The sequence below is a fragment of the Danio rerio genome, chromosome 4 (assembly GCF_049306965.1).
Source record: "Danio rerio strain Tuebingen ecotype United States chromosome 4, GRCz12tu, whole genome shotgun sequence".
Taxonomy (NCBI): Eukaryota; Metazoa; Chordata; class Actinopteri; order Cypriniformes; family Danionidae; genus Danio; species Danio rerio.
In genome coordinates this window covers 21,864,994-21,892,646 of record NC_133179.1, presented here as the reverse complement: position 1 = coordinate 21,892,646, position 27,653 = coordinate 21,864,994, and the positions used below count along the sequence as shown (strand labels likewise).

The window sequence follows — 27,653 nt, the reverse complement described above, 5'->3', positions numbered from 1 at the left end:
AATATTCCCTCTGAAAGAAACAGTGGGAATAAAGAGAAACGAGAACCCAAGTGAATGGAATTGTGAGGAGATACAACATTTTGCAGTCGATTTTCATTTTTTTTTTTTCGTACAGGCACTTAAAGTGTCACCCTCAGGACACCACTCTACAGATCCTTCGGTAAAAGTCAATACGCTTCTGCTTTCTCAAGCATCGCTTGAAGTGCTCTGCTAGTTCATCGGACATGGAGTATTACATCAACACAAACTCAAAGTGCAACCTTCAATGTATGTAGATAGCCTTCAACTCTCTGCCCTCAGCAGGCTTTCGACAGCGTCATAATTAACCTTTACACCAAGGAACCGTGGCACAAAAACAAGGTTCCCATAGAAACCACGGCTTAAATGCTATATTCCATGACATTTACCATGAAAATTGAATCTCCCCAACCACTGCATGGAAAGTCACACTTTTTATTAATAAAACAACGGCACGGCCCAGCTGATTAACTGACATTTCCATTGAAGACGGATAGCCCTCAAGTCTTGCACCTTTACAGTGGGTGAGTTTCCGTGAAGTTCCTGCTTAATGATATTTACTCTGGTTGTGTACAACCTTTACATTATATGACTTAACATTTGGGATTGATATGAATTGTTTGTGCTATTGTGAAGCATTACTACTGGCGAAAGTGGAACTGGAAAACTTTAAACCTTTCACTTGCTCAAGAAGGTCAGGCAATAAAGCAGGAACATTCACTTAAAAGCTAATATTTAATCACGCTACCAATGCGTACGTCAGCTTCTTTTACGTACCTCTTCTTTTTCAGCGCTCTGGAGGTCCCTCCACTCCTCAGTCACATGACTAAAGTCGACTTTATTCATGGGCACCTTCACATCTCCGATGGCATCGTGTTTGGAGAAGCGGTCAAAGTCGTATACTGTCATCACCAAAGTCTTCCCTCCGAGCTCAGTGTAGGGAACCTGCAATATGAGTGGTGAAAATAATTGCTTGCACACCTACCAGTGTAATCTCTCTATTCTAGTTACGGCACTTATCTCCCGCCAAAATGTTGGGATGAAAATATAGGACAACTGCTTGTGTGCAAGACAAAGAGAAAGAGAGGGAGAGATTTGATTCTTGATTGCCGCCAATTGAGCTGTTTTTCAGACAAAACTCATTATCCCGAAGGACTTGTTCCAACATGGCGACAAACTGCTTGATTGGCCGGGAAAGAGATAAGAACCAAGGGTTGCTATTTTGTCCTTGACGCTATCACACACACCAGCTCTCTAGTCTCTTCATTTCAATAATGAAGGCACTTGTGATTGCATGTCAGAGCTTTGTGGCTATCTCTCTAGATGGTGGCGTGTGGATTCTCAAGGTACAGTACCTTGTCATAGTTGAAATTGTGCTAGGCTAAACAAGAGCCAAACAGGAAAACATTCCTCTACCCCCCTTGGTTAGTTCAGTTTTCTTTTTGCAATTATTTTAAGAATTCAACACTTCACTTGGCAATTTAATAGAAGTCTAAAGGTCTGACTGAGGTAATTACACAAAAAAAGGTCTTTCTAGCTGCATGATGTCTCATAAAAACAAATCAAAAAGCTCCACTGAACATTCAAAATAGAAATTATGCCACTTTGTGGCTGACGGACACCTGCAGGAGTCCATCTGCATATAATTAGAGCGATGCATCGTGCACAACAATGCCATTTAATGTCTTGCTAATCTGGCAGAAGTAGTCAGAAATAACTTGATTTGCTCTATGAGTGGGGCGTGAAATCACTTGTTATAATAGGAGCGTTCAATGCCTGATCAAGTAATTGTGACCTACCTTAAAGGTGAACTGCTCATTGAAAACAGGATTCAACGTCTTCCGGTGGACCTTGGTCTCAAATTTCTTCTTCTTATCTGGAAGAAGGTAGACCTTCACGTATGGGTCAGAAGTACCACCCATATCCATGGCGGGCAGTTCTGCTGCTTGGATGATCCCCACTATGAGCTACGAAGTGTCAAAAAGAATATTAGTAAGACCTTGAAAAAACTTTGCCTTTAGTCTAAACCATCATTCCACCACCATTCTGTAGATGTCTCTGCTATTTCATTTTAATGTTCTGGCAATCATAGTACTGTGGCCCAAGTTTTTATGAAGATATCTGCTATCCGTCTTCCTCGAAATCTTCTGCTTATTTAAATGAGAAGCCACCAAGAGGTGAGGTATAGTTATGATGCTGAGATGCGTCCTTCAGGCCTGGGCTGCATTACACTCTAAACAGTCCCAGCATTAAGGATGGGGTCAGGCCATGTCAAGCGTGGCGCTCCTAATCCTATCTCCCCATCAGCTCTGATAATTGATTGGCCGGCCATCTGGGCTGAGGTCCTGATTGACCTGCCAGTCACCATATCCCTTGCATGGCCTCATGGGTCCTAGAGTCAGTCAATCAAGCTCCCATCAGCTTCCCATAAAACGCCCCGTCTCTGTGTCTACACAGGCAGTCGGGCGTAGAGATCTCTGTCTCTCGCTCTGCTCTCACCTTTTCTCTCTCTCACTCTGACCAGCTGTCACACTTCTTTTGTGCTGTCATAGCAAAGACTGTAGCCAGAAACAAGCTTTGCCAGTGCTCCTGGTTTGGATGGTGGTCATCAGAGAAACCTGTGATTGGTCTTTTGACAAGGAGACTAATACGATTTTAATATCCTGTCATGCTGTAGAAGCGTCTGATTTTTCTTATTAAATGGTGGTGGGTTTCAGGTCTGGCAGTATTACTGCTTCACATTGCCAACTTCAAAGAAAAATAACTTTAGACTCAAAGACAGAGGAGCACAACTTTAACTTAAACACTGTTTGAACACACAATCAAAAAGGAAAGAAGGAAAAATGGTCCACAAATAATGCCCATTGCTCCGTTAATACCTTACCATGAAAATGAATGATAAAACAAGAGTTGTATTCAATACTCCCCTTACTCTAGTTAGTCATGCTAAAATACAACTATTATTATTGTGAGAACTGGATAATACAATTTGAATATAGTCTGATGTCAGTGCATACTTTTAGATGTATGCTAGATTGTGACTCCAGAGTCAGATTCCGACAGGTTAGCAATAGGTAACCTCAATATGACAAAAGGAAATCACTTGGCATTTCCAATTAACTGTAAAGGTCAAGTTCAACCTATAAAACACCTCAGCATAACTCAATAATAAAACTTCTTTAAAAATAATCTTTAAAATTGCTGTTATTTCTATAAGGAGTAAAGCATTAGACGGTTGCTACTGTAGTTTGGTTTGCATGAGGCACATCAACTGATAAAAGCCCCTGAATGCAATGTTTGATACTTATATGTTACTTTGGAAAAAGGTATTTATGCGCAAACCATTTGTTATGTTATGGTGTATTAAAAAACTCACAATGTCACAAATCTTTTAGTATTTCTTTAGATATATGTTAAGATCACAGTTATTGGTAATGCTACAGCATCCTCTATACATTCTTTAAACATGTTTGCTCTTGAGCATTTGGACCTGCAAACAGTGACATGTGATGTCAAACTTAAATGGATACTGCTGAATTCATGTTGACCTAAAGTATCAATTATCCATTTACCACTGTTCACCTATTTATTTATTTATTGGCCGATAAAATACAGGTTACAAATTCACAGTGCCAGTGATTTCTCCAAGGATTTTGCTACAGGTTCAAGTTATTCACATCGATTTGCCACATTTAAAAACAAACAGCTGCCTGTTTAAAAACTGACTTCTGTGTGGGCTGTGCTTCATACACCATTACACTTCTGACAACAGAAAATGATTTTGAAAACTAGATTTTGGTAATGCAACCTCACATTTGGCCCCATTTAGCTATTTATTTCTCAGCATCACTGTTGTCAGTCTAGATGGAAGTTTGAGATGCATCTACATCACCAAGGCTTGTGTAAAAACAAGCCCCTAGCTGTGAGTTAGATTGAATAGCTGAAGACGACAGTAGCACTATGAGTCAGGGTAGATCTGTCTCTGGATGTTTTGGACATAGATGGGGGGTGAAGGACTATCCGGGCCTGATGAGACTTTGGCCATAATAACCTTCAATCGCTCTGCAGGCTACAAAAACTCCACACAGTTTGAAGAATCAGACGCTGGAGGAAGATTCAGCCGTATGACTTCACCTCGGTGGGTGCAGTGCTCGCAATCTCTCATCTGAAGGCTTTGAGCTGTCATCTTAAATTACTGCTGCAATGTTTTTCAGTGAAAACTATTTTTTTAGGGTGGTTTGTTATTCGGCACAAACTGTAAGGGGGTTCTGTCCTTAAAATACTTGGAATGCGTTAGAAAACAGGCTGTGATCTCAATGATTCACCTCAGCGAATGTGTATGGATTCGCGGTTCAATCCACACCTCTTTTTCTATCCTCATTAATAACATCGCCCTTATCTGCACCCCGTCGCTCCGTCTCCCCTAGGAGCCGCCATGGATTCTGAGATACTGTGTTGTGTGGCTTTGTGACAGCAATGTTTTGTACTTTTCTATTTTTACCCTCTGGCTTGCTCAGCAGGGTTAGAAAGGTCCAGATTACCTTTAAACAAGCCCAGAGTTTAGTTGAGCTCGAGGAACCTTTCCCCTTCGGAAAGGGCAAAAGTTATAGAAAATCTCCCAGACCTCAGTCTCCCTGAAGCAATACTCGGCTTGATTTAAAGCACGCAGATTTTCTGCTGGCACGGAGGGTGGAGATACATGAGAGTGTGTGTGTGTGGGTCTTGTGGATTGAATCTGGGTCAGACTGATGTGGATTTTTCTTAGCATCTCCAGCTTTAACGATGAAGGTGGAAAATGAGTAGAAGAAAAAAACTCTGTGAAGGGAATTCACTAAGAATAAAATGTGCCTGCTGATGGCTTCATCTATTTCCTCATGCTGTCTTTGATGTTTTAGCTTTCCCAGACTTTAATAGTGCTGTGTTATAAAATGGTAGAAAGCTGTTTTAGCACTCGAGCGCCTGGTAAAATGAGGTGGCAGGTGGTTAGCATGCAGATTTTTCCTGCCAAAATAACCCCCACAAAATTAAACCAACTGTTTCGTGAATTTGCTCTTTTGTTCATGCTACATTTTCCCTTCACATTCTACTTTTAAATCCAACGAAGACTTCAGTAACTACGCCTTTGAAACATTTTGTTACATGGTAAAGGAATAGAACAAATGCAGTATCTTGAACATCTCATTTTTGTTCTTATACCATAAATCGAACACATTACCAGTCATTTGCAGTCATTCTGTCACTTCAGAGCTACTCATACATTGACAGCATACAATGAAAAGGCTCCTGTAGTAGCAGTGCTTATAAAAGCTGTAATTTGTGTGTGTTTGATGGCGGATAATCTGGCTCTTTCAGGTTTGTTGCTTTTTTCCCCTGCTTGTCTCGGCGTGAGACTATGCACGGCTTCAATTATCTGTCACCCAGTATCTGACAAAAGGAAGTGCAACCATTTTGGAAGTCACTCGGCTTTCAAGCTCAACCGCACGTAAGAGGCTTGCAATGAATTTCAGCTTAGCGTTTAGTATGGAAGAAAGCTGATTCAAACTCAAATCCAACTGCTGTGATGTGCCCTTGACTTTCCCTGCGTTTGGTGTGTTTACAGAATGACGGGCATTATTTCTTAAGTCTGAACACCTCTGGCTCTCAGAGATAGCACTTAATAATAGAGCACAGCAATAAAAGCGATTCATATTGTCAAAGTTCTCTTTATCTTCCCGTTTTCAGTTTGTATTTTTTTTTTTACAGCGCACAGCTTATAGTGCACATTCAATTATGTAAAAGTGACACACTGCATAACCTCAGAGGAATGGACGTTATTTAAGTGGAGCTGGTTACAATGTGACAGACATGCACGCAGTACTTACGAAGAAGACCTCACTAAACACCACACACAGTGACAGTGATTCGGAGACAGCCCCTTACCGTATTCTCTGTGAAATTGTAATCCATGGAGTACTGTAATTTGCCAAGTTTCTCCTCTTCCTTAGGCTCCACCTCTTTCTCTGTATCCGTCAGCCCTGTTTCTGCATCATCCTCATCCTTCAAGGCCTGAAGGAGACACCCACTAACAGTCAGTCCTTTCGGCCCAACGCTGGCGCTGCCCGATTGCCCTCGCCAGAGCGCCGGGCCCGCCCTGGACCAGCCTGCTCTTCAACCGCACCTCTATCAGGGGGGGAGCAAGCACTAAAACACCACAGCGATTAAGACCATGACATGCTCAGTGATGCACTGGATTTGGGTTGTAAACCCCTTCTCTTCTTTAGAGTGCTTTCGTGGAAAGAGTTGCAAGAAGATGAATTGAATGAGTGCAAGCAATTTAGGTTGGTGGGAGGGCAAGGCTAGGGCTGGACGGTATGATAATACATATCGGCTGTGCATATGGTTCTATATATTAATATATTAAAATGGCTTTAAATGAGTCTCATCCAGTCATACTTGTAACACGTTTCACTTTGGAATCATCACAGAGAATTGGAGACCAGTGGTCACTTTAAGTATGTAACTTCACAAAATGCTTTACTACTGCATTATTGATGTTTAACTTAATTATTATTATTGAAATAATATATAACTATTAATATCATAGTAATATTAATCACTATACATATTTAAAAAAAATGTACTATTTTTAAAATTACTATTAAATAAAATACACACGCACACATTATGTATGTTGCATTATGTGTATTATTTTACAACAGTTCAACTCATAAGATACCATTTCTGCACAGATGGGAGGCTTCCGGATCATTTGTTGTGAATAATCTTCCATATAATTAACCTTCTAATTAATCCTAATCTTCTTAATGCATGACACATCCATCAAAATAAATAAATAAATAAATAAAAACAAATAAACAATGAAATGCTATTAAAGGCATTTTTAGAAAAAAATCAACATTGTGTAAAATATACTAATATGGCCATAATGATAATAAAAAAAACTCCTACAATCGGTCATACCGCCCAACCCTAGGAAAGATGAGCAGACAGATGTTCTTAAGAAATACATTGTACAATACATTTTCCTCTATGTTATTTCAGGCAGAACTATCTCTGGCATCAACAAATCAGTGGGGAAATGTGGATGGTGAGCCATTAGCTCCCTTGCTATAGCCTAAATGTCTAAAACAGTGAGAGTGTTAAGGGGATGTTGAGGGAGGTTTGTTGTCATGCGATTGTCGAGGCAAACTCAGCGCTCAGTTCATTCACTGTGAAACAGTTGCCTTCAGAAAGGGCAGTCTCGCTCATCGGTAAAGCATGCAGGGCATTCACGTTCTCAAGAAGAGTGCTCGTTTAATGACCCTCATTCTCTGTGACGTGATCTTCCACACACAGTGGCACAGTTGTCATGACCCTTAGTAATTGGTGATAATCACCACGCTTATGGAAGCTATAAGCATCATGCCAGCAGAAGGTATTGGTGGGAGGGATCATAATGTGTTCCAGGCCTGTCTTATTAGTTGTCGGGCTACAAGTGTGAAAGCAAAAGGCTGAACCAAATTGATTTCATGACTGTCTTCTCGACCTATTTCTTGACTTCTGAAGACCAGACTATTCTCGTTGATGCTTTTCAGTTTAACAAGCTTTTGAGGTTGGGTGACCCAGAAATCAATTATTCGCACTCATGTTATTGTTTGAAATATGTATTACTTTTTTTTTTTTACTTAAGTACAAAGCAAATACAGATGTTTAGCAGGACTTGTTTAGCAGGAGATGCTGGGCTGTTCTTTTTCCATATAATGAAAGTGAATGGGAAATAATAACTGGTAAGCCCAATACCAAATAGTGGTCCATATGACATTTTAAAGAATGATGTACCGATGAAGTTGCCATTCACTAAAATTAATGCTTTGAAAGCTTTTAAATCTCATTTCTTATTACTTATTTTCCAGGTCAGTCTGACCCATTTTGATTTTTAAGTTGTCTAAAATAACAGCTTTTTAAAATATATATTTTGTGACTTCTCCCCATGCTTACTGAGTTTTGATATTTCATAGTGTAGCCAATTTCAATGAAATTCGTGATTTTCATCGGTCAACCTGACAGACTAATTTGATGATTAAGTGGCTTCACAGACCTTAAAAAAGAAGAAACACTAGCAGCATGCTTAATCCATTCAAACTTTTTCAATGTTTTCCTTTTAACAATATACAATATTTAAAAGGGTTTTTAATTACTTTTTTTTTGGGAAATAACTACTGAAGTAAATTTGTGAATTATTAATTTTGGATGTTTACTGCTATAACCTGGTATTTGAATGATATTCATGTGATTTATGATGATTATTGTACACTGCAGATCAATTTGATTCACAACATGAAAGTTATACATAAATTCTAGACCTAAAACAAGAGTTAAAACATATTATCAGCATTTACTTTCATTTTACAGAAAACAACAGCTTTGGATTCTGCTAGATATCAAAATATTTCCGTTCAATTAAAGAAATGAAAGTCACATGGCTTTTAAACAACATGAGAGGGAGTCATTTTTTGGACTTTGTTTTTGCAGCTTTGAGTGTCCTTTAATGATAATCCTTTCCATCTGACTTGCAAAGATGATGTTTCAAAAACATGTCAGCCAATTAACGATCAGTCTGGTCATTGTGTCTGAAAATTGCTTCTTGAACAAATTTGTCCTGCTAATGAGGTTGGTGCTGTCCTCCTTCAGGACATTTTTCAATTTGAAGTTGAAGTGAACCAGATGAGTACTGATAATTTGGCCAAGGGCAGTCAAACAAGTGGAACCTATCACCAGCAGTTAAGCAGACCGCACGTTGACAGTCTTTCTCAGCCATTTGTTGTTTTTTTTAATTGGTAATTTCTCTTGAGCAATTTCCATTTTCAACTTTAGATCTCAAATTACAAGTGTGTTTATAAAAGAAATCAATGTGGTTCAACCTTGCCATACCAAGTGCATTTTCTCTCTTCATATATATGTGTATATGTAGACTTACACACATATATATTGTAGATATACATGTACTGTATGCATAGTTACATATATTTTACTCTACTAGAGTAAACCTTTTGTCAAGAGGCTATTAAAATCATTGCAGCAGGCTATAGAAGATCCAACAGCAATTGGGAACCTACCGCCAGTGGCAATCCCGCAAAGTCATCAGACAAAACATAGATAAGGAGGACATGGAAGGAAGAGACACAAATTAAAACAACCACACACAAAGGCGACATGAGTCTGGGCACACCAGGAGAAATGACTGCTGTGAAGCTCAAAGCTCCTTCTGCTGACAGTACAACAAATAATTGTGTTGGGCAGGACATTGCATTGTGTCATATCGGTCTGATTGTTGTGTATTGCGCTAATATCTGTGCTAAATGGCTAAATAAAGGCATGATGACTCACTGACCTCTCTTATATAGCCAACAAGCACATGTATTGGAATCTATATGTGGCTGATTCCCTACTAAAATGAACAGGTTTGTTAGCTTAATAATAGTTAGCTGCTCTCCCAACCAACAGTTGTTTAACCACCTGACAAATCACCCAAACTCCTCTAACTCCTGTGCGTTCATTTAAACCATTGTTTTCTCAACCATGTTCCTGGAGGATCACCACCTCTGCACATTTTCCAGGTCTCCTTAACCACACCTGATTCAGATTAGCTCTACAGCAGAGACTGAAAGATCTGTAATGGGTGTAACAGACAAAGGAGACATCCAAAACATGCAGTGTTGGTGGGCCTCCAGGAACATAGTTGAGAAACACTGATTTAAACAAGTTAGGATTAGAATTTGCAACCAAATTGGCATCCTGTAAATAAAATGTATGACTAGGATGAAATATTGCAGTTTTAATGCTTTTCAATGGGAATGTTTTTGGCCTGAAGGTCCTGAGAGGAACTATTTTTGAGTGTAAAATAGATTTATGAAAGCTTTTGACTCTGGCATGTTACAATTTCAATAAAATACATATTTAGCCAACAAATATACATTGTATGTATTAACACAGTCAAAATTATTACAAAAAATGAAATGGAAAAAGACAAAAAAATGTCCATATGACTGCACAGGGGTTAAACAAAATTAAAGAGACAAGCCTAACGAGGTTGGCTAGGCCAGGAGACCAGCTAAATATAGCCTTAGGTTATGTTGAAGCTATTTTATTCAGCAGGGTTGTGTTGCAAAATATGAGTCTTTATTTCAAAGCGTATAACTATTTCCTTTGTCTCTAGAACATCATATTGCGACTGCTGTATATCAGTTTTTTTTCCACCAGCAAGTGTTCAGATTTGGTTTGATGCTGATGAACTGTGACACTCTGGAATGGCACACTGTTTTTTTAAAAGAGTGTTGCTAATTATCTGTGTCTGTTCCTCTTCACTGTGCTTTGTGCTCGAAAATCAATGTCTCTAATTTGGAATCTGAGTGGTCTTGGCATGGTCTCAAAGCCAGTGTCCTTACACTGCGAATTAAGCTGACTTTGTCAATTATTCTGTTAGAAGTGTACTATTGCGAGCTTGTTAATGGAATTAGCATGCTAACTAGGGTTAAAGTGCCAGTGTTCCATATAATTTGTGGGTGTGCGGGGGAAAAAGCGAGCTGCATTAATGTCCGTTCTTCTATTGTTTTCATTATCTACTGTCATTTCTCTGGGTTGATACCACTTCATAGCACAGTTAACCATATGCAGCACTGAATTAAGCTAAATGCAAGAAAAACAGAAAAGCTCAATACTTTAATGAACTGTAACATGCCCAGGTTTGCAGTCCTGCAATTAAAGTCAGCTGTGAAACAACATCATCATCGTCAGCAGATGACGAGATCTAGACTGAGTTGTCTTATTCATATTCTTAACTGCCTTCATGCATTAGTACAATTATACTTATGAAAATATTGAATTCATGCAACTAAAGAATGAGGCTAATCCCGCAGTAGTAGTAAAAGTTTTTACCTCGGTTTTAATACCGTCCTTCACGTCCTTCATGTTGATGGCATTCTTGCCCTTGTCTTTGCCCTTTTTCTTGTTCTTCTTCTTAAATATCCACTTTTTGCAGATGCAGAAACAGCAGGAGACAACTAGTACAACAGCAACGAATGCAATGGCAACGATAGCCCATGATGGCACTGTAGAGACAAAACACAGGGGAAACTTCATGATTTGAATGAAAACTCAAACCGTAGATTTAATGAGAAATCATCAATTTTTTTAAATATCTGGTAGGCATTCTGTTTTAACATAATAAAGAGGGGCGACACAGAGGCTCAGTGGTTAGCACTGTCACCTCAAAGCAAGAAGGTCGCTGGACCAGTTGGCATTTCTGTGGAGTTTGCATGCTCTCCTCGTGTTCGTGTGGGTTTCCTCCGGGTGCTCCAGTTTCCCCCACAGTCCAAAGACATGTGCTATAGGTGAATTGAATAAACTAAATTGGCCATAGTATATCTGTTTGAATGTGAGTGTGTATGGGTGTTTCCCAGTACTGAGATGCAACTAGAAGGGCATCTGCTGCGTAAAACATATGTTGGATAAGTTGGCGGTTAATTCCACTGTGGCGACCCATGATGGACTAAGCCGAAGGAAAATAAATGAACAGAAATAAGAATAGTTAACCTAAATACAACCGGATGAAATAATTTAAGGGTGTAAACCTGTAGAGTAGTTCTCTTTGTTTATTCACTCAGGACCAGAAACGAAAAATATATACTTAAAAGAGGCTACATTGCATTCACACTGCCATTTTTAAAAGTGAATATTAAGATTAATGTGGTCTACAGGAGTCAAAACTTTGCCAGGAATTCCTCCATTATGTTAACAAACGAAGGTTTGCTCTAAAGAGATGCATTTTACACTGGTTTGAATTGTATTGCAATATTGCAACACCACAAGTAAAGGAGCGTGGTATAACCAGTGTTCCGTTTCATTTAACGAGTAATATTATTTTTCATTTACATTTTTTATTTCACTTTATTTAGGCAGTTATTACAAAAATAAACAAAAGGGCTTATAATGAATACGTTTAAAAATTTAAGAAATAAAAAAAGACTTGCCTTTTGCTTTTATTTGGACCTAAAGTAGGGCTGCAAACATTTTGCTGATACATTCAAACTCTGGCTGAGCTGATGCATTATCTTTTCTGCTTGTGTGTTTCTTCACACACAGACCTGCAATTGTATGACCCCAATTGATGCTTTGTTCCTAGATAGAACTAGCATTTTTTGCTTTATCATCAGTGCAACAGCAGCCCCTGAATAAATTTGTCATGTGGAAGGCACTAGCACCCAGCGGGAGGCTGCTTGGCAGTCCAAGGTTTACAGAAACTAGGTGTGAGTAAGTCCTGTTACCAAGTAGGCATTAGGACCCAGAGGGAGGCTGTTAGCCACAAGTAAATGTTTAAGATTATAAGCAATAATGCACACAGAATTATTCTGTACCCACATTCACAGTTTCAATTCGGCAATGCGAAACAGTAATGACATCACACTAGATGGTCTGCATTCCCACGGCTGTACCGCTGCGGGAATAAATTTACAAATAAAATGCAGTATCAGTTGGTAACTCTGGTATAATTTAAATGGGAGCGGGCGGTCTAACAATGTAGTGCTCCCGAGAGATAGAGACAGAGCAAGAGCGAGTGAGAGAGCGCATGCATCCGCCGTGGTGCTGTGTGGCTTGTTTTAGGCTGTCTGGACTCTGTAGCATCCAACTGGGTGTTTTTTTTGGGAGGCATGTTTAATGGCTATACATTTGATATTCTTTCCTTGGCCCAATATGTACCTGCTATGTGTATAAAAATAATGCTGATATGATATATGAAACACAATCGATAGATTACAAATATAATGAAAGGATCTGTTTGTAAATCTGACTTTGAAACAGTAAGTGCCTCACCAGCCACAAACCACACCTCATGTCACTGGGCACTCATGTCTCATCACAAAGGGGCAAACAAAACTGACTTCTTTGGTAGTACCCAAATTTAATGTGGGATTTTGGAAACCAGATCTAAAATTAGCGGGAACGGTCAGGTCAGGTAGGAAACGGGGCGGATCAGGCAGCAGGTGAACAAAGACAGGAGCGAGATTAAAAAAATTCTGTCCCGCACAGATCTCACCATGCAAAACACCATACCGGCCAACCCTAATCGCAAGCACTTTGTCCAATTTATGGTCACATATTGTGACATTATATCCTGTTTTTGGTTCCTTCAGATGTCTTGGGTGTATGCTGTATTCATATTTTATTCAAAGAGCACATCTGGAAGCAGATCCAGTCCCAGCTTGATCATCTTATTTACTGCACACCAAGATTTGGACGGCAGTGTTCACACTAACTCAAATGAACCGCATGAACAGACTAATCACCCCAGAGTTTGTTTTAATCTCACCAAAACTGCCAAGAGGCAAACAGTTCATTTATCAAACTTCATCTATTTAAATAAATAACAGCTGTACTCGCATGACTAAAAAATTCTGTTATCAAGACAGCCACTCCAAGTAGGTATTCTGCTTTACGGTTCAATGTCTCTCCGAAAAGAAGCAGGCAAAAAGTAAAAAGTTTCAGTCTAATGGTTGACGCCCTTTGATCAATTGCCAGAGACCTTCATGTCTGCCGGTCTCACAGGATTAAGGATCTTCGCTCAGACAGAGATGCTGCAACGCTCTAGTGAGAGTAATCAGCCAATTTAGTTGAAAACAGGAGCCGCTGGCATTCACAACTTGCCATTTAAACACCCTTGAAAGACATTTAGAGCCTAACACTGCTAGAACAATCCCCCACAACACTGAATTTATTTGATTGTTAAGGACATCTAAATAAACAGAACCGAATACACAATAAAGAATGCTGTTTAATAAAGATTAAACAAATATGCACATTGACCAAGCTGCTTAATACTTGTTTTAAATATCTGTGAGCAATTGACATCCATGGAGGACGGAGATAGACTTTGTGCTAGAGTAACTGAAAATAGTACTTCCTCTTTTAGTCCTGACTTTATAAATACAGCTCCAAACTCCAGCGAGTGCTGTCAAGGGAGGACAATCGAGCTCCTCAGCTTTTCGACAAGATTAACAGCCTCCTGCCAAGAGAAAGAGCGACGCCTCTATACAGCAGGGCTAAAACTGCATGCGTCAACAGAGCACAAGCACCAGATACGAAAATGTCAGTTTCCGAGATGCCAGAGAAGCTTCCTCCCCGAACCAACATTTGCTGGGAATAATTGGTAGACAGATGTGGTGGAAGAATCCTGCATTCAGATTCTCATACAGTAATTATGGCTTCTGCGCGCAACCCAACAAACACCTGGCAACCGAATGGCAACTTTGAGGAAAGCAGATTTCCCCAGAAGAAAAGAGCACATTTTCCCACTCCAGATTTCAATGTGCTTGATTTGCTTCGGGACAATGCGGAGTCAAGGACTGTATAAATTATGTCAGATTCAGTGCGCAAAAGACATCTTGTATTCAGCAGCTGTATATTCAGCATACTCACATGACTGTGCACTTAAAGAAACTGGTCAAGCTTTGAAATAATTAAATAAGATTGGATTAGATTCAACTTTATTGTCATTACACACTACAAATACAAAGCAACGAAATGCAGTTTAGGTCTAACCAGGAGTGCGATAGCAGTGCGGGATAAAAGTTTTATATAAGTGCAGTTATAGAAAATACAATGGTTAATTCTATTTACAGATGGATGTATTATAGACATTATATATAATGACAGCCAACAAATAAGGCAGGAACTGATGATTTTTTACAATATATTAATCAATGCACTATCAATCTGAAATGAATTTGTTGCAGTTTTATTATCTTTGTTAATAATTGTACATTTGTTCATTGATAACATTTTGATGTTAAGATTGATATCCTGAGTTTTTTATTGCTCTGAACATCCTTCAGTTTAACACGTCTTTTGTTTTGATTGTCATGGTGTGGAGACTTCATATTTGATTTGGCAGTAGAGAAACATTAAAATAAATGCTAGCATTTCTGTCTCCCAGGAGGGTTATACTTGGTACCACAGGACACATTTCCCACAGCAAGATCCAAGAGAGAGAGACAGAACGGGGAAGATAAAGAGAGCACGCGAGAGAGAGAAAGAAAGAAAAATCAATTGGCTGTTGACAAAATCGATAAGCACTCTCCTCTGAGGAAAAACAGTGAGTGATAGTCTAAAGTAACTTTGGGATCATCAGCCCACGGCCTCGCTTTGGCTGTGGGGTAATGGAGGTGACAACACTACTTTTTCCCTTTGTTTTTTTATTTCCTAGCGCAGTATCATTCACTACTGCTTTACAACATCTATCCAATCGATCAATCAATAAACCAGCACATCAATTAATTGTTCTAGCACATGGAAAGACTTATGTTAACAACCAAATTTGAGTTCATTTGAATTTAAGGACAAATTTATAAGCAGGTTATTTCAAATGTACTAAAATATGCACCAAATGAATTAAATGTATGAGTGGTTTTGTCAAGTCAACAATTGAAGCAAACTTTTAATGCACTTTAAATATATTCAGTTCGGCTGAATAAAACCATTTATTCAGCAGAAATGTCCACATCATATTTTTAAAGAAAATTGTTTCGTCAATTGTGTTTCCTGCTGACTTTTAAATTTGTTAGTTTGCATATCTTGAATAGCCGAGTAAATGTGTTTTGCTCATTTGACATAACATTTTGGCATGGTTAGAGACATGAAAAGAAAAAAAAATAATACAAATAAAGGTGAAAAAAAGAAACTAAAAAACTCTCTTGCCTGGCTTTCTAAAAGCTTTTTTCAAAGCCCTGTCATTTCAACTCTTTCCAAACAAAGGAGAATCTGTCAGCCATCTTAAAGGCCACTCTTATTGGGCAGTTGCCCCATCTTTTTTGAAAGCTCGTGGCTTAGACCATAATTGCTCCTGAAGCTTGTCTAGCCTCAGACCCTTACTCAAACCTGTTAAAACCTGTTCTCCTGCTCTTTTCTCCACTACTGGCCTGAATATCAAATCACTTGGGGAATAAAGAGCCCCTTTCATCTCTGTGCAAACCCTGCCACAAGGGACTCAAGCTGCAGAATGCATTGAGCCATCCTGGACTTAGACCCACCGGTGAACCATCATTTTGCTTCAAGTACTATCATTACTGGACGTTTCACAACAGCAGTGTCATGCAGGAATACACGACTGATTTTCTGTCAATGTCCTACTTCCAAATGTGCAACTGAATGCAAGAATGTCCAACTTTAAAACATGTCAAACTGAACTGGGAAATTTGGTAATACATATTTTGTCAAGATAAGTACCTGATGTACAGCAGAATGACAATAAATCCATTTACATGGACAAAAACTACCAACAGTCACATTATGTGACAAACCAGTTTATATGTGTTTACATGCAAATCAGTAAACTATCCATACAGAAAATATGCTTACATTAGATTTGCCCGATTTCTCTCCGGCAGTAATGTCAACAGCCAAAGCATCACTTTCAGTAGTTCAAAAATGGCAGATCATATATTATATATAGTATTTTTCTCAATATAAGCTGTTGTTTGACATCTCTTTGCTTTATTAAGAAAAGAAAGTGTCAGTGTTTGAAAGATTACCACCACTCCCAATCTCAAGCTCAAGCTGGATGCATGTCCACAGTAAGGACTGGTAGGAGTGAAATAGGTAATGAAAAACATTTGGAAGGAAATCTGTATGTGTGACGTTTACCTCACTTCAGACACGCGCACATGAATAAAACTGCCAGAATGCCAATAAAGACATTACATGCTATGCGAAATCAGGATATTGGGCAAAAACCTACCTGTTCTGATTTTAAGTAATTTTTGACCGTTAACCGATAAAAGAAATCTAGGTAACACTTAACTTGGTATTACACATATCAGCTTAATAAGTATATTCAGCTTAAGAACGTATAAATAAACCCAACACCTACATGTACAAATGAGAACAAAGAGATATGAATTTTAAAATCTTTCTTTGGACGGAGCTTAGTAGAATTTAGCTAATTTGAAATCAAAGTGATTCTATTGAGCACACAATTTGCATACATTTTTTTTTGGTTTTTTTAGATTAATTGTTAACCCTTTAAATACATTTTTGAGGTTTGCTTTTGTTGAACTTACTTGTCCATTTCTATTAATTCAAATAATTTTTGAAACAATTATGATTGTCAGCGAAATTAATGCAGACCAACAGACCAAAAGAGCTCTTTAGCTCCACCCAACTCTTTAAGAAGAGTAAAATGTCCCTCTCCTCTTAATATACTTTAATAGATATGTAAAACATTTACCTTCATTTTTTTTCAATAATAAATAAAAGGCAAATAAATACTGAATTAAAAGTCATAATCTAGTGTTCCATTTTATTTTGGAGGTAGGTAGTACAATTGATTATACATTTTAATCTGCAAGTTTTTTTTTTTTTTTGTAAGCAAATGATTAAAATACTACTGTATCAACTAAATTTAACGTCAAATTTTAAGTAATGAGAATTCAACGTGAATTGAAATGCCTTGGCTCCAAATGGCATGATGCAGCATCTCACAAGAGAGCGCAGAGCTCATATTAAAGACCTGTAAAGGTCGATGGTGAGAACCATTTAGTGCTACAACAGACAATGAGCAACTCTGACACTTTTATAATGAAAGCTTATGAAAAAATTATGTTTAATACAACAAGCACAGCTTGAGTCAGAGCAAATTGACTGCTATGAGTACATTAGCAGTATTTTTAATCACACAGTCTGCGGCAGCAATTAGATTACTTTTATAATTGTAGAGAGAGAAAAAATAAACTAAATAAAATCGTTCTCATATCAGGCTAAGTTGTTTAGAAGTGAAATTGCATTGAGTGTGCACTAATAAATGCAAATAAGTCTAACGTTGCACCATCCAATGCAATAAACTCAAGCGCTTATCTTCTTCATCGAGCAAATGTCCTATTCTGAAAGACACTTTTGTGTTTCTTAATTAAAAGAACCCGAGACCCAGAAAGCAATAGAAACATTTTCTAATTAACTCAATTGTGTAAGTGTCTATTGTCCTTTGGGATTGCAGAGCAAGCATGTGCTCTTCAACTTCAAGCAGCTATCTCTCGTTCCGCTGTGCACATGCACACATAAACTCTCAACAAGTAGCACAAAATGAGGTTTTGTAGCTGGACTGTGTGACTGCACAGCCAATCACTGAGGAATATTACTCAAATCCAGGACTGCTGTGGTGCACAATTCAAAGCCAAACACTGCTTAGAACAATGACACGACTGGGGGTAGATGCCATAGAAAGTCTGCCATCTCGCTATTGCTTTCGAGGACGTGAGAGTCCTTCTGGCTCGACCCCATCCAATCGAGTATGTGAATAAGATCTGGAGTGCACTCTCCACCTTTTCCGAGACAAAAGAATACAGCATCAGACTTATCAGACTGGGCTTGCACAAAAATCGTAGCAAGCTGCTTTAGGAAGCCATGCCAGGGAATCCAGACAATAAGGACTCTGAGATTGGCATCTCAGATTTACACAAGAATCTTATCGTCTGCTTGCAGTGCAGGACTGCAAAAATGGAAAAACGCATTCATATGAAAACATCATAAATATGCATGTCCTTTATTCCATGTACAAGGCTATTTTTTACTGCAAACCTGACAGAATTCTCTGACAGAAAGTTTAAGTGACATGCCAAAACTTTTTTTTTTCTTTTTCATTTTCACTAACGAGTTTATTTAAGTTTGTAGATTCTGGCTGACATATAGTCTGAAGCTTTAGGTGTTTAGATTTGTCAATATGCAAATTATTTTTTTTACAACACCCACAGAAAAATTGTGAAAAAAATGACTCCTGCAAAGCTACAGAAAGAATCTCATAAAACACGTCAGTCATTTCCATTGGATATGTCATATAAATAAAAAAATCCATAAAATGAGTAAGGAAAATAAAACCAGTTTAACTGTTACACACACCCACAACATGCACTCACCAGCCACTTTATTAGGTACACCTATCCAATTGCACATTAACACAAATTTGTAATCAGCCAATCACATGGCCGCAACTCAAGGTATGTAGACAAGGTCAAGACAATCTGCTGCAGTTAAAACTCAGCATCAGCATGGGGAAGAAAGGTGATTTAAGTGACTTGGTAAAATATCCAGTTCTGTGGGCGCAAATGCCTTGTTGATGCCAGAGGTTGTAGGAGAACAGCTAGACTGGTTTCAGCTGATAGAAAAGTAATTCAAAAACCCATTCATTTCAACCGAGGTATGCAAAAGAGCATCTTTAAACACACAATATGTCCAACCTTGAGGCAGATGGGCTACAGCAGCAGAAGACCACACCGGGTGCCACTCCTGTCAGCTAAGAACAGGAAACTAAGGCTACATCTCGCACAGGCTCACCAAAATATAAAAAACATTACCAGGTCTAATGAGTCTGCTGTGACATTCGGATGGTATGGTCAGAGTTTGGCAACAACATGAAAGCATGGATCCATCCTGCCTTGTATCAACTGATCAGGCTGCTGGTGGTGGTGTAATGGTGTGGGGGCTATTTTCTCTGCACACTTTGAGCCCATTAGGACCAATTGAACATTGTGTCAACACAACTGCCAACTTTCAATAGAGCACCTTTGGGATGTGGTGGAACGGGAGATTTTCATAATGGATGTGCAGCTGACCAATCTGCAGCAACTGCAAAATGGACCAAAATCTCTGAGGAATATTTCTAGTATCTTGTTGAATCTATGCCACAAAGGATTAGGGCAGTTTTGAAGGCAAAAGGGAGTTCAACCCAGTACTAGTAAGGTGTACCTAATAAAGTGGCCGGTGAGTGTGTATATATAAGTTGTCTATATTAGATAACACAAAAGAAAATACTTCCACAGAATTTATTGATTTTAGTTAATTAGATAAACACATATTAAATCATTATTAAAACCCAGTGTTGTATTTGTTAACTTTTTATTTAAATTATTTAATTACAGTTTAAAGGAATAGTTAACCTTAAATTCAATATTGCTGTATATTTACCAACCTCATGCATACTAAAAAACAAATACATGCATAAGCTACAAATAAAAAGTAACTGTGAGGTGAAATAGTTGCAAGGGCATAGGCATGTTTTGATGGCATTTTTCTTAAAACCAACAACAACAATAAAGTTAATAAATGGTCCATCTCTCATTTAAATAGACTGCAAAAATAAGAGTAAACTGGTCATCAGCAGTAGTGAAAGCATGCTGGGCTTCTCTTTGGGCAGCTCGGGGCTCATTATCCCACTGTTTGTCTGATCAGAATGTAATGTGAGCGTCTCTGACCAGCAAGGTTGTGTTGCCTGCTAACGCGAAGCTAACAGTAACATAATCTATCCCCAGGCGGCATGCCGCAGGGCCCGGTTACCCACTCTCACACTTGTTAACACGCCAAAACGCAACGAGAAACTCAATGTCTTAACAGGCGTGATTTGATTGAGAGCGCGCCGTGATTGTGAGCGCACGGGCCGAGTGCAGAGAAAATGATCCATCGGTGTAATACGCCACACACTGGCAACCCAAACTAATGTGTTTTGACAGCACGCCGTTGGTCAATTAACCCTGGTACTAGAGCATGTTATTCAGCACGAGAGAAAGACAACCCTGTTGCACTTCCAAAGATACTCTCTGTGTTAAAGAAAATTACTTGGAAGTGATTTATCATGCCATGTGGTTACGTTACAGTCCAGCAGATAGGTGGTAATTTCAATATCCATTTAGTAAAGTTTCAGAGGCGGAGAAACAATCTGAAAAGGGAGCCTGGCTCATGTATATTAATTAGGCGATGTAAAATTCACCTAGCAGATTTGTTAAAAAGCAGGTGAAAGAGCCACTAGCCACATTAGGATGACCGTCTACACATTATTTTCTCCTTTCTAGTCAGTAGAAACTCGTACATTCTGAAAGGTGGAAACCATACCGTATGATTTAATGACAAACCACAAGCCTCATATAAGAAAATATATTTGAAGGGAAAAAGACAAGTGTGATAACAGTTCATGAGATATTGCCAGCAGATTAATATCCACCTCTCTCATATCCTCTGTCAACAGCATTCATATGAGATGGTATCTTTTGTTATTACAGACGGTGCTGCTGTTTGGTCTGTGATGTTCGTTTTGTTGGGATGGTAAGTGACACCAGTGATGAGACTCTGGTTGGAAACTGATAATATCACTGATTATGGTGCTCACAATATCAGAGACGACAGCTTTGAGGGACAACAAACAAACTGAAACCCTCATTCGCCATCTCATTTGTACGTTCTCATCTGCTGACTGCTAATCGGGTATCTGTCATCCCATTTGTTAAGATAATGTGTTAAGTGACAAACAAATAACTGAAAGAAACCCTTGAAACGATTTTGAAGGATTTTCTAGGCATGGGTTTGAATAAAGTGTTAATATTAATTTTTATTGTATAATAGTATTTCTTTTGAATTAAAAAAAAAATGATACTCATTTAGATTTTTTTTATTACCAAGAAATAAGTGTTTTCACTTGTTGTGATTGAAAATCAGTGTTTTCCACAGAATAGATTTAGTTAAGGCATTGTCTATAAATAAATATTTACATTGTTTATGTACACACGTTTATTCATAAACTATTTATAAACTAATTTCACGTGCTTGACTATAGCTGGTCCTGCATTAGCTAACAAATTCTTTATCATCAGACAATTCCTAACTCACTATAATTAGCCAGAGTTTCTAACCTCAGTTATCTTTGTCGTGAAAAATCCCCCCTCCCAACTCTATTCCTCTCTCCTTTAGCTAGATTGGGCGGCACAGCGGTTAGTACTAGGGATGTCCAGATCACGTGACTGAAAATCGGGCCCGATCACATGGTTTCAGATTCTATTGGAATCGGATGTTGCCTCCTGATCAGGACTCCAATATATATGTATTATTTTTTTAACACAGCTATATTTATGCGGTGGCACAGTGTTAGACCTCTTTCTTGACTTCACACAGAAACAGTAACGTGTGCGGCATGACATCACTTTGTTGCAGAGGCGCTATTGGTTAAATGTTGGCAAAGTAGAACATGGAAGCAGCTTGAAGCAGAAAGTGCAAGTATGTCTGTGGTCTGGAGGTATTATAAAGTTGATGACGACAACATTGCCATAGCAAACTGTGAGATATATACAATTGGGATTGCCTGTCAGGGTTTAAGTTGAGGTGCTGTTTGTTTTTATGTTAGTTTTTTATATTTACTGCTGCACTACAGTCCAAAAATGAAGAATTTAAGAAATGTATTACTTGATTGTTCAAGCGACCCCACAGAAGAGCTCTGTTTGTTAACGGAGTTTTTGAATGTTAAAATGAATTTAAAAAAACTACCATCCTAGGACTGTTTCTTCACTCTTCTTTATTCTTTTTTTATGTATTGGATCGGGTTTTGTTATCGATAGATACTCAAAATCAATTGCATGTTCTCCCTGTGTTTGCATGAGTTTCACCCTTTGATTTCCTCTCACAGTCCAAAAACACACGACATAAGTAAACTGACCCTACCAACTTGGCACCATAGACGAACTTGTATATCTCTCTATAGCTATCCTTATAATCTTTCCTTAACCATAAATAAGTCGGGGGAGTTCTCGAAATCTACCTGAGCTCAAATTCCTCCTTTGGCTAATGGGAGGGAGCACAGGGCTTGAGGATCTTATAAGCTCAGTGTTCTCTTCCGGGACAGCATGCCAAACACGTTTTATCATTATTAATCAGCCACTAGTGACCCCTTGAAACTAATTTTTTTAATATTCTGACCAGTTTTTATCTAATTGTGTTGGTGAGGCTGGCGGGTTAAAACAGTCTGTATGTGATGTTGACTTTGCAGAGTTTTCTTTTCACCTGGTTCTAGCCATGTGCAATCTTCCAGGTTCAAAAAAATGGTACAAATATATGTACCTGAGCTCCCTTAAACATACGTTTAACTTTCTTCTTCAGAATACAACAAAAAATATATATACATTACAAAACAGCTTTACTAAGACACATAATTACAATGATTTGAGTAACTTGAGTTTATCCACATAGTAATGCAGTAACAAAGACATGCTAGCTCACTGGTTATAGCCCGAATGTCTGCTTTCATTTCTTTGCATAGAGAGAAAATATTTTCTTTGATATTATTGAACAAAGTCATTATCTCAGCTTTAAGCTGCCCCAGCACTGCTTCTCTGGATACCTGCAGTTCCTCTCCTAATGTCTGAAGAAAGATTGAGCTCTCCACTGTGATTTCGCAGTCTAGACCGTGTTACTTTTTCTGCCATTTTTGGACTGCTGACTGTGAAGCTACTCAGCGTTTTTGCTTTGTTTCTTTTTACCTCCTTCTTCACAGCAGACATTCTGTTGTTGGGTTACTTAAATTACATTTGATCCTTGCTATATTTATCATCTAAATGACAACGTCAGCGCATTCAGAAATACCAGCACTGATAAGCTGGCTTACATGAGGAGACTGTTTTATTCCGCTTTACATTTTAAATTACTAATTTTGATGAACTGGATGAGACAGTCCAACTGTCAGTAAATGGCAAATGAAAACGTCCCTTACCTCAAAAATATGTGCATTACGTTGTCATAACGTTTTTTTTTTTTCACGCAGTGACCTTACTTTGAATGAGTGAATTTACTACTGCATACATTAAACGGCTACTCCATTTCACGAAAGATGAAGTTAAGATGCCATTCCTTTATCCCGCATGGATGCCATGAGGATAAACAAGAGATGAAAAAGAGAAAAAGACGTTGAGTATGGTGAAAATAAATGAATGACAGGTTTTAAAAGTGTCTGAAAGACATCCCCTTTTTTTTTGGATTTGCCCAGTAGACTTTGTGTTTTATTTGCTAATGTAAGCTATTTTTTAAAAAGATAAATATAATGTTTAAAACTAGACATTATTTGTATTACTTCATATTACCAATACGCCTGATAAGCTTTTTATATTAAGCTTTTTATATCATTGTACAATGCACAGATATTGATGTTTCATAATGCTTTTACACTACATTATCTAAATTTAAGTGGCTTAGTTTACAATTTTTGCAATGTTTACATTTACATGTTTTACTAACATTAAATCTAAATCCTAAATATCAGAAATGACAACATAATATTAACATTTAACTAATGTCAATTTTAATGTTATTGATTAATGCACTTACTAGACAGATTTCATTCATTCATTCATTTCCCCTCTGCTTTGTCCCTGGTTTATCAGGGGTTACCACAGCATAATGAACCACCACTTACTTGATAAATTTATATAATTTAAATTTTAGGTGTTTTATGTTTGGTAAAATAATTTCTAATTGCATTTTAAGTGATTTTCAACAAATTACTACACTGTCTTGTCTCAATAGGTGGATTTAAATGTTTTTGCAAAACTAGCATCAGTGGGTTTAGTTGGTTTTGACACAAAAGAAAATGTACCTGGTTAAAAACCAAAGGATTGTCTAAAGTGACATTTTTGAAAAAAGGTGTTTTATTTACTAGCTAATAACCCTAACGTTACCTATAAAAGTTTTACCCAAGCACTTATTTACAATTCATTTATTAAATACCTAATACTTAAATACATTAAATACATTTTTTCTTTGCTACATTTATTAAATGGCCATTTTGACAGTCAAAAGTCACTGTATTTGCTAACTTGATAATCAATAAAAATGACTATTATTATGTTATGAATCAGTTATGTTATTAATATATTTGTGAAAAGATTTTGGATTAACAAGATGAACAGAATCATTTAAAAGAGCAGTGTTCATTGAAAAATAGCTTTTAAATCTTATCTTTCACAAAATAATGCATGTCTTACTGCCTCTTAGCTTTAGAAATGAGAAATTTAAAAGAAGCTTCTCTGCTACTCTGCAGGGAAAATGTCTTTTCTCATCTGTCTGTTTACTGCTATAATGCAGTTTTAACTTGTTTTAAATGAGATTATGTCTTGCTCCAACAGGCTTTTATAATGTGAAGCAGGCAGACGGAGAGGGCTGGCCTTTTATTTTTGTTTGTTTACATAATTTGATTTCAGAGTTGCTGGGTTGACAGGCCTGGTAACCTTCAGATGTCCTATGGGCCATTTTTTGGGGCAGCAGGGAGAAGGGAAGAGAGGGAGATGGTAATAGGTCAAAGGTCAGCAGAATGGAAGGGCAAGCAGATCCATCTGTCATCTGTTGGCTGGTGATGTGTTTGGCATGCTGCTCCAGTTCGCCTCCTGTTGCCAACCATGAGGCTTTCTACAAACTGGCAAACAACACAAATCCCGCAAAACACATCACACCTCACAAACATAGACAGAGGACACACAACTTGACATGTCTTGTCAGTTGTGTAGCTTGACCTGTTGAACATGACAGTCTAGTTGACAAGGTCATGAGTTTCCAGGAGTAAGTTGAAATTTATTTTACAGTTACAGTATGGATAAATGTAATCTGATGTAACTTTGGATAAAAACAGTTTAATAATTAAATGAACCTTTTATCAATAATTAAACTTATATCGACTGAGAATGTTCTCGACAAGTGCCATGACAAAATGAGTGTGTCGTATAGAGAGCAGTGATTCTGTTCCACCTAGTATTGTGATGTGTACTGTGTGCAGTACAGATTAGCAACATGGTAACATTTAAAGGCAAATCAAAATATTATTTGAATAAAAATCTACTTCAATTACGACAATACATCTTGGAAAAGTTAAGAAAATAGTTTAATCGTTAATCAAAATCAACTGCTAGTTTAGGATTCACTTGCTAAAATCTTCATCTAAAAACAAAACAAATAATATTGTTTAATTTAATTAAATTCACCTAATGTTACTGCTCTTTTTATGTAAATGTTAATGTTACAAGGATTAAATTTAAATACAACAAACTATGTTAGAAAAGTTTCTAAAAGTTTTCATGTAACTAAACTTTCATCAACTAAACATCAATTTAGTCTTTTATCATCCAGTATCTGCAATGTGATCTGTAATTTTGTGCCAGATTAGCAACATGCTAACATTATTGCTAAAAGATTATTAAGGGCTATTGACTTCAATAATTTCAATTACTACAGGAAAGTATCTTAAAAAGACATCTTCAAAGAAAACTTTACTTAAATTAAATGTTGTCTCAATTTCAATTTCGTGCTGAATGTTTTATTTCTGTATAGACATAATTTAGGTCAAAATAAGTTTTAATAAGAAATTTATTTAATAAGGGAAAATATTAAACTAAACCTACAAACAGCAAACAGAACAGAAAATATTGTAACAATTTACTCACGAAAACCCAATTTCTGTGGTGCATATTATAAGGCTCAATCCCAATTCTATTTTTGTACCCTTACCCCTTTTTCAAAATTTACCCCTAAGAAATGGGACTCCACTGCAACACCCAAACACGCCACCATGTCAACGAAAGCTCGTACTTCATATGAGATCGATGATCGCACCTCCAGTTGCGTTATTTTTTGGTATTTATCTTCAGGAAATCGTTTGCGCAGTAAGTAATGCTGTCGCCTTACAGCAAGAAGGTCGCTGATTCGAGCCTCGGATGTTTCTGTGTTGAATTTGCATGTTCTGTGTTTTCTTAGGTTGCTCCTCTTTCCCCCACAGTCCAAAGACATGTGGTACAAGGTAGGCTAAATTGTCAGTAGTGCATGAGTGTGAATAAGTGCATATGGATGTTTCCCAGTGATGGGTTGCAGCTGGAAGGGCATCCGCTGCGTAAAACATGTGCTGGATAAGTTGGCGGTTTATTTCGCTGTGGTGACCCGGGATCAATAAAAAGACTAAGCCAAAAAGAAAATGAATGAATGAATCTTCAGGAAATCACTGAAGGCAACGATATCATATTATCGTAACATAACATAAGCTGTACTTTACTGTGCATTTACACTGTGGCCATATTCATCTATGTAAACACACAAAAACAACATTAACATCATACCAGGCACTGTAAAAAAGTCATCCCTGCCACTAGACTTTTCTGACAGGGTATTCCAGTGTTATCGAGTGACTGAATGTTGTGAGACTGCTATACAAGAGTTATTATTAGAAATGATAGATTTAGCATTTTTTATTTTAGCATTTCTTTCAAAGCATGATGGTAAAAAACAAACACGGTTATGAATATATTGAAACATGTGCTTGTTTGTTGTAAAAATTCGTAATAATGACAAAAATACCATTCGTGCATCTCCTGACTTCCATGCGCAGCCATGCTGCCGTTGTAGATGTTGTATTTGGGGAAATTTTCTTGGGTTTTGAGTGTGGTCCTGAAAAATCTCAGTGTCAAGCCCTTCCCCTTAGCCCTATGTCTTCAAGCTAAAGAGCATTGGGACACCCTTACCCTTTTATGCAAATGTGCAAAATGAGGGGTAGGGGTAAGGGGAAGGGATAAGGGGGAGAAATGGGATTGGGTCTAATTTTTCATAAATTAATTAGCACCATGCAAAAAAAGATTGGTATACAAACAAATTATATAAATTTTAGAAAAAATGTCAATTTAGAATGGAAGAGTAGCCCAGAAAAGTAACAACAGAAAATATTTTCCAAAACCGAAAACCATATTTCACCCACAATTTGTGTGCATTATATATTTTGTTCTACACAGTTTACAATTTGCTAATGTCAGACATATCTCACAGCGAGT

At 37.7% G+C, this 27,653-nt stretch overlaps 1 protein-coding gene across 11 annotated transcripts in view; it reads right to left on the bottom strand.

Moving 5' to 3' along the window:
• syt1a (synaptotagmin Ia) overlaps positions 1 to 27,653 on the bottom strand; it is a 325,194-nt gene that overhangs the window by 19,261 nt on the left and 278,280 nt on the right. For 8 of the 11 annotated variants that reach the window (XM_073945928.1, XM_073945929.1, XM_073945927.1 and 5 more), the window contains 4 exons: positions 10,933 to 11,105; positions 5,938 to 6,063; positions 1,818 to 1,985; positions 796 to 963 (listed from right to left, as the gene is read on the bottom strand). In XM_073945928.1, coding sequence (XP_073802029.1) covers positions 796 to 963; positions 1,818 to 1,985; positions 5,938 to 6,063; positions 10,933 to 11,105 — 635 coding nt within the window. The remainder of the gene's footprint in view (positions 1 to 795; positions 964 to 1,817; positions 1,986 to 5,937; positions 6,064 to 10,932; positions 11,106 to 27,653) is intronic. The other 3 variants (XM_009300373.5, XM_073945931.1, XM_005164874.6) reach the window with 1 other exon arrangement.